The sequence below is a fragment of the Papio anubis genome, chromosome 12, assembly GCF_008728515.1.
Source record: "Papio anubis isolate 15944 chromosome 12, Panubis1.0, whole genome shotgun sequence".
NCBI classification, from domain to species: Eukaryota; Metazoa; Chordata; class Mammalia; order Primates; family Cercopithecidae; genus Papio; species Papio anubis.
In genome coordinates, this window is record NC_044987.1 from 103,170,333 (window position 1) to 103,189,760 (window position 19,428).

General features: G+C 60.0%; 3 protein-coding genes across 12 annotated transcripts in view; 2 read left to right on the top strand and 1 right to left on the bottom strand.

Moving 5' to 3' along the window:
• AMBRA1 (autophagy and beclin 1 regulator 1) overlaps positions 1–3,458 on the top strand; it is a 197,457-nt gene extending 193,999 nt beyond the window's left edge. For all 7 annotated transcript variants that reach the window (XM_009186174.3, XM_009186175.3, XM_003909963.4 and 4 more), the window contains one exon: positions 1,903–3,458. In XM_009186174.3, the coding sequence (XP_009184438.1) occupies positions 1,903–2,396 (494 nt within the window). In that variant the 3' untranslated portion in view covers positions 2,397–3,458. The remainder of the gene's footprint in view (positions 1–1,902) is intronic.
• Positions 3,459–8,485: 5,027 nt separating this feature from the next.
• On the top strand, positions 8,486–16,296 carry CHRM4 (cholinergic receptor muscarinic 4). Its single transcript, XM_003909970.2, is given in 3 exon segments — positions 8,486–8,566; positions 13,499–14,352; positions 14,354–16,296. Coding segments are annotated over 2 exon segments (1,440 nt in total). The 5' UTR covers positions 8,486–8,566; positions 13,499–13,527; the 3' UTR covers positions 14,969–16,296.
• MDK (midkine) lies at positions 16,245–19,211 on the bottom strand. 4 transcript variants are annotated; one of them, XR_001894782.3, is made up of 5 exons: positions 19,058–19,211; positions 17,957–18,033; positions 17,629–17,796; positions 16,891–17,508; positions 16,245–16,616 (listed from the first exon to the last, which is right to left on the bottom strand). XR_001894782.3 is itself a non-coding variant. In XM_009186198.4 (5 exons), the coding sequence occupies exons 2-5, from the start codon at positions 18,030–18,032 to the stop codon at positions 16,591–16,593; spliced, it is 432 nt and encodes a 143-aa protein (XP_009184462.1). In that variant the 5' UTR covers position 18,033; positions 19,058–19,175; the 3' UTR covers positions 16,245–16,590. The 4 variants fall into 4 exon arrangements, 2 of the variants coding, with proteins under 2 accessions (XP_009184462.1, XP_009184463.1); XR_001894783.3 differs by lacking the exon at positions 19,058–19,211 and adding an exon at positions 18,325–18,445; XM_009186198.4 differs by having other exon boundaries at positions 17,347–17,508; positions 19,058–19,175.
• Between the last annotated feature and the right edge of the window lie 217 nt (positions 19,212–19,428).

Below are 19,428 nucleotides of genomic sequence, written 5' to 3' on the forward strand. Positions count from 1 at the left end.
GCATTTTGAAGCCTGGGGCCTGTGCTGGTCAGTTGACTCTCTCCAGGGAAATATGGCATTAGGCATTGAGCCCCAGGAGAACAGTAACTGAGGAATAGCTTGTGAAGACTAGGGGGTAAAGGGAAAGAAGAGAAGGAAACAGCCCTTCCAGGGAACAGTTAAAACTCTCAGCTTCTGACCAGGCACAGTGGCTCATGCCTGTAATCCCAACACTTTGGGAGGCCTAGGTGGGCAGATTGCCTGAAGTCAGGAGGTTGAGAGCAGCCTGGCCAACATGGTGGAACCCTGTCTCTACTAAAAATACAAAAAATTAGCCAGATGTGGTGGGAGCCTGTAATCCCAGCTACTCAGGATGCTGAAGCAGGAGAATCACTTGAACCTGGGAGGCGGAGGTTGCAGTGAGCCAAGATTGTGCCACTGCACTCCAGCCTGAGTGACAAGAGCAAAACTCCATCTCAAAAAACAAATAAAGGCTGGGTGCAGTGGCTCACTCCTGTAATCCCAACCCTTTGGGAGGCTGAGGCGGGCTGATTACCTGAGGTCAGGAGTTTGAGACTGGCTTGGCTAACATGGCGAAACCCCATCGCTACTAAAACTACAAAAATTAGCTGGGCGTGGTGGCAGGCACCTGTAATCCCAGCTACTCGGAGGCTGAGGCAGAAGAACGGCTTGAACCTGGGAGGTGGAGGTTGCAGTGAGCTGAGATCACATCATTGCACTCCAGCCTGGGCGACAAGAACAAAACTCCATTTAAAATAAATAAATAAATATGGCCGGGCGCAGTGGCTCACGCCTATAATCCTAGCACTTTGGGAGGCTGAGGAAGGTGGATCACCTGAGGTCAGGAGTTCCAAACCAGCCTGGCCAACATGGCGAAATGCTGTCTACTAAAAATACAAAACTTAGCCAGGTATGGCAGTGCATGCCTGTAATCCCAGCTACTCGGGAGGCTGAGGCAGAAGAATTGCTTGAACCCAGGAGGCGGAGGTTGCAGTGAGCCAAGATCACGCCACTGCACTCCAGCCTGGGCGACAGAGCAAGACTCTATCTCAAAAAAAATAAAATGGGCCAAGCGCAGTGGGTCACGCCTGTAATCCCAACGCTTTGGGAGGCTGAGGCAGGAGGATCACGAGGTCAGGAGATCGAGACCATCCTGGTTAACATGGTGAAACCCTGTCTCTACTAAAAATGTAAAAATTAGCCCGGCATGGTGGCAGGCACCTGTAGTTACTTGGGAAGGTGAGGCAGGAGAATGGCATGCACCCAGGAGGTGGAGCTTGCAGTGAGCAGAGATAGTACCACTGCACTCCAGCCTGGGCAACAGAGTGAGACTCCATCAATCAATCAATCAATATAAAAATAAAAGCTCTCAGCCTCCTCAGGGGCTTTAAGGAGGTAACACAGAACTATGCTGAAGGAAGACAGCGTTGTAATGAAGCAGAGCAGACTGTTTCCCTTTCGGCCACACCCATAGGGTACTTACTCTCTTTCCAGAGAAAGGGTGGCATACCCCAGCCCAGCCCTAGGTCTGCTGAGTTTCTACAGCAAGGAGCAGGCAGACAAAGCCAGCTGTCTGAACCTGCCTCCTTGCACGCTAAGCTGCCACTGGTACTGAGAGAGCTCATTGAGGCCAACCTGCTGCCTTCTAGGCCAGTGCTGCCTCTTAACTGGCCATTCTAGGCCTCAGTTTCCCCACCAGGAAAACAGAAGTATGGATTGTGATCATTTTGGGGGATTTGTCTAGCTTTCAAGACTCGGACTGGTTTTCACAGTGATGGAGGGAGTCTTTCTCTATCCTGCGTTTAGCCAAGAATCCCCCAGCTGCTACCAGTGGCTGCCCACCTGCCTCAGAGGCCCAGACCAGCAGCCAATTCACTCTCTCTTCTGCTTTGTACCTGCCAGGTGAGGGATCAGAGTATGGTGCCAGTGGAGAAGATGCACTCAGCAGGATCCAGAGGCTGATGGCAGAGGGCGGCATGACAGCCGTGGTGCAGCGGGAGCAGAGCACCACCATGGCCTCCATGGGCGGCTTCGGCAACAACATCATCGTCAGCCACCGCATTCACCGCAGCTCTCAGACGGGCACTGAACCTGGTGCCGCCTGCACCTCCTCACCCCAGCCCTCCACCTCTCGGGGACTGCTCCCAGAGCCCGGGCAACTGGCAGAGCGAGGCCTAAGCCCCCGGACAGCTTCCTGGGACCAGCCTGGTACCCCTGGGCAGGAGCCAACCCCACCACCCTTACCCTCCTCCTCCCCTGTCCCTGTTCCTGTTTCCCTTCCCAGCGCTGAGGGACCAACCCTCCACTGCGACTTGACCAACAACAACCACCTTCCGGATGGTGGCAGCAGCAGGGGGCACTCTACAGGCCCTAGGGGAGAACCACGGAACAGGTAGAGACAAACATTGCACTGGTGCCTCCCCTCAAACCGCCAAGCAGAAACCGGACCTCACAGCTGACTGGGAACTGGACGTGCGGAAGAGCTGCTGGCTGCATCAGGGAACAGGAGGAGGAGGGTCGGGGTGGAGAGGAGGTCAGTCAGTGGGCACGAGACAGTCGAATGGGCAAGGCCTGCCTCGGGGAACTAGAACCTTCGAGGACATGGAGCCCAGGAGAGCCACACTGTGGGCTTAATGTGAATGGAGGAGCGAGTGGGTATCCTGCCAGACACCCCACTTTCTCCTAGTAACATGGGCTCAGGGGACTCAGCCCTGGACAGGGAGCCTCTAGAGAGTGAACAGTCTTCCAGATCTGGGCCAATCATCCTGGACAGAGGCCCTCGAGGCAGCTTTGCCCTGTCCACCTGTTGGGTGGGCAGAGCCACCAGGAGCCCAGAAACAGGAGGAATGGCCTGGCCCTCAGAAACCACCTCCAACTCTGAGCCTTCCAGAGCTTCAGCCTCTCTTCATCGTCTTACCCCACTGAAACCAACAGGGGTCGGGCCAGGCTCCCAGATTCCTGAGGACAGGGACTTCGGCATTTACTAATGGGGGACTACTGTGGGGTAAGGGGGCAGCCTGCTTGCCTGATACAGGATGGGGTCAAGGGACAGTGGGCAGGTCCTCACTCAGGAGTGGGGGGTGTAGGCTGGCCGGCCCCCAGGGCTTGTCCACCAGTCTCCTCCTCCCCCCAAGGCCCTCAGAGCAGCGTCTGTGGGTGTCAGTATTACCTGAGCCTCGGCCAAAGCTAGCCCAAGGCTGGGGAAGGGGAGGAGACTCCAGGTCAGAATGTGAGGTCTCAGTCTGTGATTTAAGGTGTTGCATGTGGACTCTTAACTGTACGTGTAGTTTCTAGTGGAGAAATCAAGGCTCTGATCATTTTGTTTTTAGTATGAAAATGTGATTTCCTTTCTGTTTGTAACTCATCATAGAAACATTGTGGTGGGAGGAGAGGGGATAGTCTACAGCTAACGAGGGAAACACCAAAGATCACATCATTAAAATGATGACATGCCCCTCGCCAGGCTCCTCTCTCTTATTTCCACGGAGGATGGGGGGAGGGGTGGGGATTGGGAAGTGAGGGGCATTGAACTGGGCCAGGCCCACCCTCCCCCGGCTCCGTTTCTGGTGCTCTCCTAGTGGGGTGCAGTGGACCCATTTGACCCCTTCGCCAGAACTGGTCAGGTGAGGGCTGCCACCTCTGCTTCATACCACTTCTCTGTACGCCACAACTTCCTGCTTCCCTGGGGCCTGCTACAGACTGGGGCCACCTTCCAGTGGCCGGGTGAGTATGTAGGAAGGAATGACAGAAGGTTGTTCATCCTAATAGCTTCCCACCCAGGACTACAGGCCTGAAGCGATGTAACTGGCCAGAAAGCTGGATCCCCCCCATTCCTGGGAAATCACGCACAGCAGGTGTCCAGCCTGCCAGGCAGGCGGTGGGGCTTGGTCCTATCTGCAGGCAAAGTGCCAGTTGCTAGCTGTTAAGGTCTTCCTTAACTGTGTCTTCCCTACAGTGGCCAAAAGGCCTGCTCTATTCTTGGGTTTTGACTGCTTGAAAGCTTCCAGCTGGCCAGGCGTGGTGGCTTACACCTGTAATCCCAGCACTTTGGGAGGCCAAGACGGGTGGATCACTTGAGGTCAGGAGTTTGAGACCAGCCTGGCCAACACGGTGAAAACCGTCTCTACTAAAAATACAAAAAAATTAGCCGGGCGTGGTGGCTCGCACCTGTAATCCTAGCTACTGGGGAGGCTGAGGCACAAGAATCACTTGAACCTGGGAGGAAGAGGTTGTGGTGAGTCAAGATCGTGCCACTGCACTCCAGCCTGGGCAACAGAGCGCAACTCCGTCTCAAGTGGGAAAAGGATATTTGCCCCAAGTCTTCAAGAGCTATAATGGAAAATCCAAGCAGTACCAGGGCTTTTTGCCAGTAGCACGTACTTTTGAGGTTTTTGTTTGTTTATTTGTTTGTTTTGTGCGCCCAAATCTGTCCCTGATGCCATGGGGCACGCAGAATTCCAGGTTCTGCTCCAACAGAGACAAAACCAAAAGATAAGTTGGCAAGCAAGAAATACAAAATCATGGCAAGATTTAGGAAGACTCTCATTTTCTAGAAAATTATGTATAACAGTGGACTCTGGACTGAAAGACACATCACTTAGCTGTGTGACTTTGGGCAAGCCATTTGCCTTTTCTGGGCTTCACTTTCCCTTGTTAGGATGCAGGGCTTGTACTACACAACCTCAAAGTTACTTCTAGTTCTGTACTCTGGAATCATTCAAGCCCAGAGAGCACACAGATGGTTAGGGCAGGTGGGATTTAGACACCTGTAGTCCCTAAGTACTTTGGAGGCTGAGGCAGGAGGACCACTTGAGCCCACGAGTCCAAGTCCAGCCTGGGCAACAAAGTGAGACTCTATTTCTTTTTTTTTTTTTTTTTGAGATGGAGTTTTGCTCTTGTTACCCAGACTGGAGTGCAATGGCGCAATCTTGGCTCACCGCAACCTCCACCTCCCGGGTTCAAGTGATTCTCCTGCCCCAGCCTCTGTAGTAGCTGGGATTACAGGCATGTGCCACCACATGCGTCTAATTTTGTATTTTTAGTAGAGACAGGGTTTCTCTGTTGGTCAGGCTGGTCTCAAACTCCCGACCTCAGGTGATCTGCCCACCTTGGCCTCCCACAGTGCTGGGATTACAGGCGCGAGGCGCCCGCCGACCCTATGCCAAAAGGCAGGCGGTGGCTCAAGCCTGTAATCCCAGCACTGGGAGGCGGGGCAGGCGGATCAAGGTCAGGGGAGTGAGACCATCACAAGCTAACACAGTGAAAACCCGTCTCTACTAAAACCTTGCTTGAGGTGGCGAGCCTGTAGACCAGCCTTTCGGGAGGCTGAGGCAGGAAAGATAAGTAAACCGGGGCCCGAAGACTGCAGTGAGCGCTGAGATCCCGGCCACTGCACTCCAGCCTGGGTGACAGAAGCGAGACTCTGTCTCAAAAAGTGGGATTTGAGCTAAGCATTGAAGGATGGAAGGAGAAAGGAGCCCACTGCCCCACATCCTCTCCCCACCACCCGTAGGAGGAATAATTCCTTGGTCTGATAATGGGTCTTGTTAATTTGTTTAATGTAAACCACGTGCCAGGAGTCAATGTGCATTCTTTCAATCCTCACAAAAACTCTTTGAGGTCATTACTGCTGTTACCCAGAGCACACAACTGGCAGAGGGTTTGAACCAGGTAGTGTATGATTCCAGAGCACACACCTCAGCCACTGTCATTTCTACAGAAGGAAGACAAGGTGTAGGAGAAACAGTGGAACCCTGACTTGTTATGTTGCTTTGGAGAAAAGGGTATGGCAAGGCCCCTAGGGATGAAGTGGTCCAAATTTGTTTTTTGGGTTTTTTGTTTGTTTGTTTGTTTGTTTGAGACAGTCTCATTCTGTCTCACAGGCTGGAGTGCAGTGGCACAATCTTGGCTCACTGCAACATCCGCCTCCCAGGTTCAAGCAATTCTCGTGCCTCAACCTCCTGAGTAGCTGGGATTACAGGTGTGTGCTACGACACACAGCTAATTTTGTTTGCATTTTTACTAGAGATGGGGTGTCACCATGTTGGCCAGGCTGGTCTCAAACTCCTGACCTTAAGTGATCTGCCTGCCTCGGCCTCCCAAAGTGCTGGGATTATGGGCGTGAGCCACCACCCGGCCAAGAGGGTCCAAATGTGGACCTGCCAGGCCTTGACTCTGCTGTCTCTGGATGGTGCCAGTCACCCTCCCTGACCTCCCTGCCCCCCATTGGAGGCCCTTGTCAACACCTCCCTGTCCCCACACCAGCCCCTTTCCTTAGAAAGCCCTTGCCCAATAACAGAGCCTCTCTGGTGGTGAAACCTTTGCAGGCCCCTCACACATCACAAGGTTGTGGCGTCACCAGGGCAAAGATAGGGACAGTCCCTTTTGGAGGTGAGGAAATTGGTTCAGAAAAATTATGTTACTTGTCTGCTGACCTAGTGGCATCAAAAGCAGAGCAGAGAAACCACCATGTCCCCTTGTTCCCAATTCAGCTCTCCAGGGTTCCACCGTGGGTTCTTGGGGTTGGGAGATTGAGGGAGGTCAAAAGCCCCTTCATAAGAGGGATTGTGGAGAAATTAAAGTGACTTTGCCAGTTTCTGGAAGAGCTGGGGTCAGTAGCTGGAGGCATGTCAGGTGTGTCTGGTGTCTGCAGCCTCCTGCCCTTGGCCTTGCTTGTTATCTCATCTGACTGTTTTAAGGATGTGCCTCCCTCCTCCACAACCCTCACCTCCTAAGCGTACCACACTCTTCTGGGCTCTGGGAGGGATATGGCAGTGGAACAAGTGCAGGACTGCCGTCTTAGGGTCTTATGAACCAACTTTCCTTATTTGTGAAGTGGGGCAAGAACAGTAGTGCTTCTTTCACCCCAGTTATGAGGTCTTGGGAGACCCAATCATTCATGTAACAACAGAAGATGGCTTCCTACTCTAGCCAACCAACCCCAGCCCTGAAGTTCCCAATTCCGACCAACTCCAGCCGTCGTGCTCGCGAGCTCTGGGGACCCGACCTCCACTTCCGGGTTCAGCGCGGAGAACCCCACACCAAAAGCCCCACAGCGCTGGCTTCTACTCGAGTTCCCTCCCCTTCTCTGCCAAGAGGCTCCTGCCTCTCCTCCACCGCCGCCCTGGCAATCGCCCTCACCACCTCCGGCCCTCGGGGGAGGGTCTTGAGTTGTTTCCCCGAGAGAAGAAACCAGACGTCTTAAGGTTAATCAAATGTTTGCGATCAGAATTTGGGGTTACAGGCCTCGGTCCCGGGCGCAGTGGGGAGCGTCCGACCCCGGCAGCCCCCTGGAAGGGCGCTCTCGGAGGAAGAAGCGCTGGAGCGGGATCAGGCGGCAGAGGCCGCTGTGCCCGGGCGCGGGGAGCTCTCCGAGGTGCTGAAGCCGCCCCAATGTCGGCCCAGCCTGGGCGAGGCCCCGTGTCCTGAGGCTACCGCCCTTGCGGTTCCTAGCGACCTCTGAGATTGGCTGCCCGCTCTCCGGGGTCTTGTCCCGGGCTCCGGCCCCGGCGACCTTGGGCAACCGACTGTCCCTCACAGGCGGCGGTGAACTCACGGTCCAGGCTGCGGCTGGACTGGAAGCGCGTCCCATCCCGGGACTGGGAGAGCGGGGGCGCGCCCCTTTCCCGGCCCGGAACGCCAAGCAGGGAGCCGAGCGGGTGCGGGCGAGTGGTCCGCGGTGGGCTCTTCTATCCCCGGACGACCCCCTCCGGTCCACCCGCTCCTGCGCTTCCCCAGGCCCCGACGGCCCCCCTCCTCGCGGGCGGCCCGGCCGGCACGCAGCGGCGCGGCTGGAGCTCCCGGACCTCGGCCCCGACGGATCCCTGGCGGCGCAGCCCGCCCCACCCACCCGTAGCCTCCCGCTGGGGTCAGACTCCTGTGCCTCGCGGCCAAACCGCGAGTGGGGCCACGCAGGGCGCTGAGGTCCCGGAGAGGCGCGAAAATAGCTCAGGGTCCCGGGAGTACGGTCAGGGCGGAGGCGGGAGAGCGGCCGGACCCGGCTGCCAGCTCCCTCCCCAGCCCGCGAGGGGGCGCCGCGTCCCCATGACAACGCGGACACCCCCACCCCCCGGAGGGCAGCGCCCCCTGCTCCCCTGCGCCGCTGGCCGTGGGCGGCGCCCTCTGTGCCCGGGCGGGGAGCTGCAGGCCGGCCCCGAGAGGGGCGCGGACCGCCGGGGTCTCCGACGCCTCGGGTGCTGACCCCCGCGCGTCGCCGCCGGGTGACCGGCCCGGGGCGGGCGGCGCGGCCCCGCCACGATTGGCTGCTTCCTCGTGACATCACGCGGCTCGGGGAAAAGTGCGAGCGTGAGCGCGAGTCGGAGCCACAGCGCCGGGAGCTGCGGGCGGAGCAGGGGCCGCCCCTCGACACCCCGTCCCCGCCCCCGGCCCTCGGCCGGGCCGCCTGCCCCGCTGGCCCGCGGGGCCGCGCGTCCGTCCCGCCGTCTGTCTGGCGTGAGGGGAGCTGGGCAGAGGCGGCGGGTAAGTGGCTCCGCGGCGGCGCGGGGGCGGGGGGCTCGCCGGGAAGAGCAGGAAGCAGGTCCCCGGGACGCTCTGAGGCTCCCCAGAGGTGGGTTCGACTGGAACAGGGCGCCAGACACCCCCCGGGGCGAGCGCGGTGCCGGGAGCGGCAGTGAGCCGGGGCTGGGGGATCCAGCTAGAAGCAAGGCCGGGGGCTCTCAGAGGCTTCTCCAGGTGCGCCCGGGTGCGCCCGTGGGAAGGGGTGGGCATCCAGGATGTCGGGGGCGGAGGAGTGCCCGCCCACAGCCCCCACGGAGCCAGGGACAGCCGTCGGGGGTGGGACCCGGTACTCCAGCCCTCCCACTGGCGGCTCTGCAGGGCACCAGGCGCTGGAGCCCCAAAGAGCCCTTTTCCCGCCGTCTCCCCGCCCTCCCTCTCCCTCCACCCCTTTGACCCCGCGCTGCCAGCCCACTCCGGCCCCTGAAGTCCTCCATCTACGACCTTGAGCCCCGACGGAAAACACCCCTGCCCTCCCCGACACCCCTCCCCCACTCCGGTACTACCCCCTGCTGCTGCCCAGCCTTCAAGCCGGGGTCCTCCAGCTCCAGGCCCCCTCCTCCCGCCCCGCAACGGAAGTGTTGGGCACAATGTCGGTGCCAAATCTTCGCCTCTCCCTCCCTTGAACTCTGGAGTCTCCTCTCCCGCCCCAGGGACAGATCCAGGGACCACAGCCTTCCCAGAGCCATGGAGTGAATGCCCAAGAACCGAAGACCTACACCCCAAACCACCCCACGGGCGCCCGGAGCACCCCCTCCGGTCTCACCCGGGGAAGAGGGGTGTCGAGGACTCGGAAAAGCACAGTGCCCACGCCCAGAGGCTGCAGGAACTGCGTGCTAGGGGGTTGGAGGGAGGGCGGGGCACCCGAGAGCCAGGGCTCCTTCGACCACAGCGGAGACATGGAGGAGCCTCCAGATGGCCCAGGAAAACCCGGCCCTCGAGGCCCGCCCGACCCTAGCGTGAGAAACTGGGTGCCCACTTTGGTCAGGGGGGCTAGAAAGTGCCTCTGGGGTAGGGTGCAGGGTGAGGAGCGAAGACAAGAGTCTTGCACTCGCCTGACCCGAGCTCCGTCCAGGCCTCCGCCTTGTGGATGCACTGCCGGTGCCCTCTCGCCGCGAGACTGGGCTGCTTTTGGCAATAACTCGTCTTAGGGGCACGCAGAGCTGAGCCTGCCTGGTGTCCCTCAAGGCTGGGTTGGGCGACTCTCGCAGAGGCCCCACGACAGATGTCAGTCAGAGGTTGCGACTCTGCCACATCTTTAAGGACTTGGACACCTCTGGGCACCGGGCTAAGACGGCGTCCCAAAGTTAGGTGGCCCGTCGCACGCAGCCCCTAGTAGTCTGGCCTCCTCATCCGCACGACCCTTCACCCACAGGCCAGGTGCAATACCGACGCGGGCTCCTGGCCCGACCCTCTCCGCGCTCAGGCGGACAGCTAAGGTCTGGCTGAGTCTCCTGGCTGGGGCGTTTGGAATGTAACCGGTCACCCATTCTCTGCCCTGCATTTGCTTGTGCATGCAAGTCCACAGGTGTAGAGGCACCCGAACCGTGTGCATCCTCCCGGCCACAGCACCCTAGGCACGCACACGCATGCACATGCACGTGTCCACACGGCGCGGCATGCTCACGCGCTCTCACGGGCGCACTGGTATCCAGGCGTGGCCGTGCGCACACACACGCACATGCAGACAGCTACTAGCGTCTACTCGCGCTCCCCCGTAGGCACACACAAACAGAACTCGCACTCGCGCTCCCGCCCACACGCTCCTCGCAGGGTGCCGGGTGGAATCCGGGCTCCCTCAACTTTCCCACCCGAGAACCCCGCGCGGAGCCGAGGGCAGCTCTGGGGCGGCGTCCCACGGGGCCTGGCGAGGGGAACCCACGTCCCTTCCCCGGGAGGCTCTGCTTGAGGGCTCCTCTGGGTTCGCAGTCGTATTGGAGTTGGGGGCGGTGGCCAACGGCGGCCGCACGGTCTAGGTCCGGAGCGGGCACCAGGGACCGACATTGCCATCTAGCGGTGCGCACAGCCCTGGCGGCGGCGGCTCGCTCCCCAGATCCAGGCGCATCTGGATTCCAGGGAAAGGCGCCAGAGAGGGCTGCTGTCGGAATGTCTGCGGGTGACCCCGAAGTGTCCAAAAAGACGACAGCTGGGGCGGGGCGGAGTCGGGAGTCGGGGAGACGCTGAGCCTCGCCCTGGCAGCTCCCTCACGCGGGCCAAGAGCAGGACTTAACCACAGGCCGTCCAGTGGTCCCGGCTCAGCCCGGCCACCAGGATCTGGGAGAAGACAAGATCATCGCTTGTCTTCTGGGAAAGCTAAGGAGAAGCCAGCAGGAATGTGAGGGGACCCTACCCAAGCCTCACCTGGACAGTCCCTCAGTTGTGTGGTTTTCGGGTAGAGGGGAGCGGAGGCAGGAGGTCAACTCTGAGCAGTAGTACCTTGGACTTAAGAAGGAGGTTTCCGGGTTCTTCTGCCCACTCCCCTACTTCCTAACCTGGTGACTTTGGGCCAGTTGATTAATATTATCCTCATCTATAAGAGGATATTTACATCTGTAAGATGAGGATGCTAATAATACCTGCTTTTTCAGGCTGTTGTAAGGATTAAACCAGATAATCTATATTAAAAGCTCAGAGGGGTTCCTGACACACAGTTAACACTCAATAAACAAGAGCTATTATGTTTCCACATTCTGCACTTCTAGCCCCGTTTGTTATCATCCTGCTGGCCTGTGTCCTGCCCTGGGAGGCTAAAGTGAGCTTCCTTGGGGCTGGCTGACTGATTGCTCGTGCCTGCCCTGTCCCCTCCTGCACGTGAGTGATTGCGGGAGGGCAGCCTCCTGGTGCTGGAGGGGACAGGGCAGAGAGTGACACCTGAGTTTCTATTTCAGAGGCTCTCAGAGCCAAATGGGGTTGTCAGGGACCCCGAGAGAGGGCAGTATCTGGTCTTTGCCCTTGACTCATTGTGTGACCTTGGGGGTGACAATACCTGCTCTCAGCCTCTCCTCCTACGAACCAAGGATTTCGAAGAGGAGAACTTGAACTATCAGGCTAGGAGGCTGGGTCTGTATCTGCGATGGTGGAATAGAAGGGCTGGGGTCAGACTTGGGGCCGTTACCCTGACCCTTGGCCCCAGCCTGCAGTACATTTTTGTGTTTATGTATAGAGATCAAGTTTAGGTGCTAATCCCTATAGCTGCTGGGGAGGATCTCCCAGGACAGGATCCTCTCTATTCTGCAAATGAGAAAGAGGTGCAGGAAGGCACAGTGGCTTGTCTATGGCCACAGAGCTGGAGCCCAGGCTGCAGGCTAGTCCTCCTTCCTCCACAGCCGGCTGCCGCGCCCTCTCTTCCTCTCACACACAGACGCACAGCACTGCGTATCCGACCATGCCTGCTGGGCTGGCGTGGCTGTGATGGGCCCGCGTGCGTCTGTGGAGCGGTGTGTGTGTTGGCGGGTGTGAAGGAGGCTGGGCTGAGCGGCTGCCCTGGCACTCGGAGCTGGCGTGGGCCTCCCTCACATGGAGGGAAGAGGAAGAGGGGGAGGAGAGCTAAGAGGAGACTGGTGGGAGGGAGGGCAGGCTCAGGGAAGGGCCTGTGGTGGGGACTCCAGCTAGGGCGCCGCTGGTGTGGGGAGTGGACTGCGGAGGGAAAGGGCGGCCCTGGCAGCCCTTCTCTTCCCTCTGGGACAATCTTTTTACCTCATGGGTCCCCAGTTGGGCCTCAGGGGTCTCTGATAACCCCTAGTGACCCCTGCACTGCCTCCCTCCCAGCTGCATGTCCTGTGGCTGGAGCTGAGGGCTCCTTGAAGGGGATGCGACAGTGGCAGGTACCTCCCGAGGCCCCTTCTGCAGGGACTCTCCTCCTCTCTGGGGTGCCCAGCTCCAGGCGCCATCTCTGGTCCCCTGCAAAGCCCTCTGGCTCCTCGAGCTCTTTGGCCTCCCTCAGCCAGAGCTCTTAGTTACGGGACTGCCTTCCTCTCACCATCTAACCCCGCACACATCCCCACCAGCAGTATAATGCAAGAAGCTGTGAAACCTTCGTCAGGCTTTTAACAGCTCTGTGCCTCAGTTTCCCCAACTGTACGTAGTAAAGAAAAAAAATGGTATCTACCTCATAGGTTTGTTGTGAGGATGAAATGAGTTAACACTATAAAAAGTGTTACCAGGTATGGTGGTGCCTGGAGTCCCAGCTACTCAGGAGGTGGGAGGATGACTTGAGCTCAAGGATTCTAGACCAGTCTGGACAACATACCAAGACCCTGTCTCTACAAATAAATAGATAAATAAATAAATAGACGCTTTTTTTCAAGTGTCAGAAGTGCTTGGCACTTAGTAGACCATCAGTGTTAGGTGCTCATAGATACCCCTATTATTGCCTTTGTCCCAGTGCCTTCTACAGGGGTTGGAGAGCAGGTGTTAAGAAATGACTGAGTGGGTAAGTCATTACCCACTGCTGGTGGGCCTCTGGGACCACTCTCCTCCTCCTCTTGCTTCCCTGAGCTCCCCTGACACTGGCCTCTGTCCAGGCCTTGTGCTGCTTCCGGGCCTTTGCTGTGGCCACTGCCCCTGGCAGGGCCACTCTCCGCAGCTCCTCCTGTGGCTGGCTCCCCATCACCCAGATGACCTGATGGGTGAGGCCTTCCCTGATCACCCAGCAAGGAGTCATGGCTGTCCTGCCTTCTGACTCACTCTCCCGTCGCCCTGCCTTTTTTTCTTTTGTGGCTCACGTGTTTGCATGTCTCCCCCCAGGAGGCAGGGAGCCATGTGTGTCTTACTTCTGTAGCCACAGCACCCTGAGCAAGGCTTGGCACGTAGTAGGTGCTCAATTAATGTTGAATGACTGGGCAAATGCGGGATGGCGGGACAGAGTTCTCTCAAGACATTCTGCCAGGGAGTGTCCCTCTGTCACCTTGATGCCAGTGTGCCTCCAGATGACTCCCCCCATCCCCTTCTGCAGTTCATACTTTTCTCTCCCCTTCCTCCCCAGACACGGCCTACCCACCCCTGACAACCAACATGGCCAACTTCACACCTGTCAATGGCAGCTCGGGCAATCAGTCCGTGCGCCTGGTCACGTCATCAACCCACAATCGCTACGAGACGGTGGAAATGGTCTTCATTGCCACGGTGACAGGCTCCCTGAGCCTGGTGACTGTCGTGGGCAACATCCTGGTGATGCTGTCCATCAAAGTCAACAGGCAGCTGCAGACAGTCAACAACTACTTCCTCTTCAGCCTGGCGTGTGCTGATCTCATCATAGGCGCCTTCTCCATGAACCTCTACACCGTGTACATCATCAAGGGCTACTGGCCCCTGGGCGCTGTGGTCTGCGACCTGTGGCTGGCCCTGGACTACGTGGTGAGCAATGCCTCCGTCATGAACCTTCTCATCATCAGCTTTGACCGCTACTTCTGCGTCACCAAGCCCCTCACCTACCCTGCCCGGCGTACCACCAAGATGGCAGGCCTCATGATTGCCGCTGCCTGGGTCCTGTCCTTCGTGCTCTGGGCGCCTGCCATTTTGTTCTGGCAGTTTGTGGTGGGCAAGAGGACAGTGCCCGACAACCAGTGCTTCATCCAGTTCCTGTCCAACCCAGCAGTGACCTTCGGCACAGCCATCGCTGCCTTCTACCTGCCTGTGGTCATCATGACGGTGCTGTACATCCACATCTCCCTGGCCAGTCGCAGCCGAGTCCACAAGCACCGGCCCGAAGGCCCGAAGGAGAAGAAAGCCAAGACGTTGGCCTTCCTCAAGAGCCCACTAATGAAGCAGAGCGTCAAGAAGCCCCCACCCGGGGAGGCCGCCCGGGAGGAGCTGCGCAACGGCAAGCTGGAGGAGGCCCCCCCCGCCGGCGCTGCCACCACCACCACGCCCCATGACTGACAAGGACACTTCCAATGAGTCCAGCTCAGGCAGTGCCACTCAGAACACCAAGGAACGCCCAGCCACAGAGCTGTCCACCACAGAGGCCACCACACCCGCCATGCCCGCCCCTTCCCTGCAGCCGCGGGCCCTCAACCCAGCTTCCAAATGGTCCAAGATCCAGATCGTGACAAAGCAGACAGGCAATGAGTGTGTGACAGCCATTGAGATTGTGCCTGCCACGCCTGCTGGCATGCGCCCTGCGGCCAACGTGGCCCGCAAGTTCGCCAGCATCGCTCGCAATCAGGTGCGCAAGAAGCGGCAGATGGCGGCCCGGGAGCGCAAAGTGACACGAACGATCTTTGCCATTCTGCTAGCCTTCATCCTCACCTGGACGCCCTACAACGTCATGGTCCTGGTGAACACCTTCTGCCAGAGCTGCATCCCTGACACAGTGTGGTCCATTGGCTACTGGCTCTGCTACGTCAACAGCACCATCAACCCTGCCTGCTATGCTCTGTGCAACGCCACCTTTAAAAAGACCTTCCGGCACCTGCTGCTGTGCCAGTATCGGAACATTGGCACTGCCAGGTAGGCAGGCAGGAGTGCCCTAGGAGGTGCTGGTGTTGCGTGCGTCTGCTGGGGGACCACACGGCTCACCTGCTGTGGGGAAGAGTTGCAGGCACCATTCCGTGTTCATGTTTGCTGAGGAGGAAGCTCAGAAGAGGCTCTGGCTGCATTCAGAGACCAGCTCTCTGCTCAGGCTGAGGAGGCTCACCCCAGGGAATGTCTGAATTGGGGCTGCCTGGCCCACCTCTGTGGCCCTGCTTCCGCGAGCTGTGGGGCACTGGCCTGGGTGGGCACCTGCCCCACTGTGGCCATCAGCAGTGCTGAGAGAATGGACATCTGGACGGGGGCCGAAGCCCAGGGCCCCTCAGGAGGAACAGAGGGACCAGTGCTTGGAAAAGGAGGCTTGGGATGGGAGTAGAAGGGTTGGAGTCCCCCATTCTGCTGTAATCGGTGCTTTCTGCCCCCCTGCACCCTGCATGTAGGCTCAGCCCCCTCTCCCCAAATCCCACTCCAGGGGCAGAACTCTCTGGCTGCAGCTACTTAGCCAGGTTCTGGGTGGGTATGGTGGAGGCCAGGTCCCCCCAACCTCAGCAGCACTGCCCTTGTCACATTACGATGGGGCAGCTGGGAGGTCAGGGGTTCTCTCTCAGGAACTGAGGTCTGGCCTCCTCCGGTCCCAGGCTGAGCTGAGAGTGGTCGGCTTATTCAGAAGACAGCCCCCTGCGGCCCTGGCCTTAGAAGGCTGTCCCAGGTCACACATCGAGTCAGGGTGAGGCTGTGGTGGGCGGTATTCCCATCCGCCCTCTTCAAACCTCTCACCCTCTGGCTTCTGCAGGGTGGAGGCCTGGGTCACACAGGCAAGAGGAAAGGGGTCGACCTGGTGGCTCACTCGGGTTTCCCTGACAGTGGGAAGGGGGAGGTGGGCAGTGAGGTAGGCACGCAACCCCCGCATCTGCTCTCCTCCAATGGGTAGAACCTTCCTGATTGGCTGTGGGTTGGATCAAAAGACCTTTGACTGGGCGAGGCTGAGATGGGTGCGGTGGTTCCAGTGAGTCAGCCAGGTTCCTTCCCCAGCCCTGGTCCCTGGGGGAGATGAGGACCGAGAGGCTTAGGCGACTTGATGGCGGGCACCCTTTCGGGGGCCCTGGAAGAAATTTTCGTAATTGTTCTGCTTTTTCCATGAGCTCTGGAGAGCACCCACCACCAAGCCCCCAGCCCCCTGAAACCCACCAGTCCCTACAGCCTGGTCTTTCTCCCCACCTTCCCACTCCCAAACACATTTCCACAGCAAACTCCTTGGGAAGGGGCTTTTATATATTAAAAAAGAAAAGCTTTTATTGGGGGGGAAAAAAAGTCAGTTTATTTGATGTGTTTCTTAGTAATGGAATTGTGGGGAAGAACAAAAGCGGGCTCTGGGACTCACATTGCTTTGGGGGAGGCTAAAGCTTCCCAGAATCCCTTGTCCCTCCCCACTTTGGGCACTTAGGGGTGGGGCTGGGGAGTGAGAGGGACAAGGCAGGGAATGATTGATTAAAGCTAACGAGCAGACAGAAGGCACTGGTGGGTCATATCTCGGGCCTGGAAGAGGGAGGGCGTGGGCCAGGCCCCATGTAACACCAGGGGCTCCTTGGCATCCAGGCTTGGCCTCTAGTCCTTTCCCTTCCCTTTCTTGGCTGTAAAACAAGAAAGAAAGATTAATACCATATCAACAGGCCGACCCATTGCAGACCGCGGGCTCCACAAACACCCAGGCATCAGGGAAGGAGGAGAAGATTCTGCCCCCTAGTGGTTTCCAATCAGCTGACCCGGAAGCAAGGGATGGGGCCGCCATTGTGATGTGGACATCGGACACCCCCAGCTTCCTATTTCCACTTGGGATCAGAAAACCTTCAAGTTTCCAGTTCCGGTCCTGGTCACAGCAGCCCTGGACAGCGTCAGCCTCCTCACCTGAGAAGCGGGCAGATTCACCCGTGCCCTGTTGGCCTCGCTGAGCTGAGTCAGGGGTGAGCTGAGAGGCCCAGGGTGGGCTGTGACCTCCTCCCAACACTAGAAAGGGCAGAGCTGACCAGATGCTGCCCGTGGCTGGAGAGCTGACAAAGGCAAGCCGTTCCAGGACAACTTTCCCTGGGTCCTAAGCCAGATGCTCCAATGGAGTAGCTTGAGTTGGTCCCTATTTGGGCCAGGGAAGATTTATGTCCCCAGCATCACCTGCCGCCCCTCTTGTAGTGCCCATCTCTAGACTTTTCCAGGCAGGGAAGCCAAGTGAGGCGATGTCAGGAAGCTATTGGCCAGGACTCAAAACTTAAGGTTTAACCTGGAATGGTCCCCTCACAGGCGGCGGGGGCGGGAGAGGGGGGGAGCAGACCCCTTGGGACAGCCCCACCCCCTTCTCCTCTCGCTGACCTTTGGCCTTGGCTTTGGTCTTGGGGGTGCAGGGCTTGGTGACGCGGATGGTCTCCTGGCACTGGGCATTGTAGCGCGCCTTCTTCAGGGTGCCTTGGCGGACTTTGGTGCCTGTGCCCCCATCACACGCACCCCAGTTCTCAAACTTGTACTTGCAGTCGGCTGGTGGGAGAGCGGCCCGGGTCAGCGCTGCACGCCCCGCGGCCGTCCCTCCAAGGGTCTGCCCAGGCTTCGGCGAGGCTGTGCCCCCATCTCCTGCCCTCCGCCTGCGCCCCGCCTCACCTCCAAACTCCTTCTTCCAGTTGCAGGGCACCCTGCACCGGATGCGCTGGGTCTGGGCCCCGCAGGTGCCCTCGCGGAAACCCACGCCGCAATCCTTGCTGCTGGGGGTGCAGGGCCCCCAGGCCCACTCCGCACACTCGCTCCCCGGGCCGCCCTTCTTCACCTTGTCTACAACGCGCGGGGAACAGAGTTCAGGACGGGGGCACGGGGAGACTCCCTCAGGGGCCGCCTTCCTGGGGTTCCAGGCTGGGAACCCAGGCGGCCCAGCCCAGAGGTGGCGGGGCCTCGCCTGCCCGTCCCCAGCCCTCCTTCGATCATCCCCCATCACCTTTCTTTTTGGCCACTGCGGAGGTGAGCGCCAGCAGGGCGAGGAGAGTGAGAAGGAGGAAGCCTCGGTGCTGCATCCTGGGGGGAAAGCGCGAGTCTGAGTCCCTGGCCCGTCCCCTTCCCCACCGGGGGCCGCGTGCAGGGCCCTCCCACCCCCGCGTGCCCCACTTTCTAGGCCCCAAGTCGGGCTGCTAGGGTGGCGGCGGTGGGAAGACTTGGGGCGGCCCCTCGCCGCTAGCCCGGACGCACCGCCGAGAGGCGACTCCCCGGGGGACGCCTCGAGCCCAGGACGCAGCTCAGACCCCCACCCCCGCCTCCAGCCCCCAGATCGGCCGCGGCCGGGAGGACCGGGGGCCGCCGCGCGCTCACTCGCTCGCTGCCCGCGCTGCTTCGCTCCCTCCCGCGCCGGGCCCGTCCCGCTCCGGCCGCCGCGGCCCCTTTTGTCTCCAGAACCGGTCTGAGCCGGTCACATGGGCCCCCGCCCCCTCTCCCCACCCCCCAGGGAAGGACCCGCCCCGCCCCCTCCCCTCAAACCCGCACCGCCCCCGACCCCGGCGTCCCCGCCCCCGCTCCCGCCCGCGCCCCCTGAGCTTCTACTCTGGCGTCCGTGCGCCCAGCCCCGCGCCCTCGCCTCTCCCCGCCGGTGTCCTCCGCGCTGCGACGGCCGCCTCTCCCGGCCCCATCTTCCGAGCGGTGGTCTCCCGGCCCCAGGCCCCTTCCCGCCCGCGCACACCGGCCCCCGGCCCACTCCCTGAGCCGCCGCCCGCTGCCCCCATCCCGGGTCATCCCCTGCCGTACGCCAGGGCCCGGGCTGCCCTCAGGCCCCGGCTTCCCTTGCCTGCCGCGGAGCCCCCGCGACTGTATAACGAGCCGGGCCCGCTCCCCTCCATGGCCGGCTCAGCCCTGGCGCCCTGCTGGCTACTGGGGAGGGGGCGCCACCTGGGGCCGTTTCCGCGGGTGGGCAGGGAGGGCTCTGCTGTGCTGAGGGGAGTCTGGGACTCGGACCCCCAGAGAAAGTCACGGGTGCGGTCACCCAGTGCCTTTCCGGGAGCACAGGCATGAGGGACAGCGAGTGGGGGTCCTGGGGGAGGAGCCCGCAGACCTGGATTTGGTGAAACTTGGCGCTGACACCAGCCGTCTGAGAAGTTCCAGACCTGGCCACAGCGGCGGCTCCAAGTGCCCACCCCCTCTGACCCCGGGCCTGCGGCATTGCCTCGCCCGGTTCCCCCAAACCGGGAGAGCCCCCGAGGCCTGGGGGAGGGGCTTGCTCAAGGCCACAGGGCAAACGGGCCACAGAGCCCGGGCTCGCCCCCGCCCCACCCCTCTCACTTTCATTGTTGTTCCCCGCGGGAAGCGGGAAGCCGGAGGGATCGGCCCCGCCCCTGGCCCGGACGAGCTCGGCCGTCGGGCAGAGGTCAGGAACCGGGCAGGCCCTGGGACCCACCCCCAAACTGGAGCCGGGGACCCGAGAAG

Coding starts and splice junctions, on each gene's coding strand:
- MDK (XM_009186198.4), bottom strand. CDS start 18,032: ATGCAGCACCGAGGCTTCCTCCTTCTCACTCTCCTCGCCCTGCTGGCG. Junction 17,797..17,956: donor CGCAGTGGCCAAAAAGAAAG/GTGATGGGGGAT, acceptor CGCGCGTTGTAG/ACAAGGTGAAGAAGGGCGGC. Junction 16,617..17,346: donor GACCAAAGCCAAGGCCAAAG/GTCAGCGAGAGG, acceptor CTTGTTTTACAG/CCAAGAAAGGGAAGGGAAAG.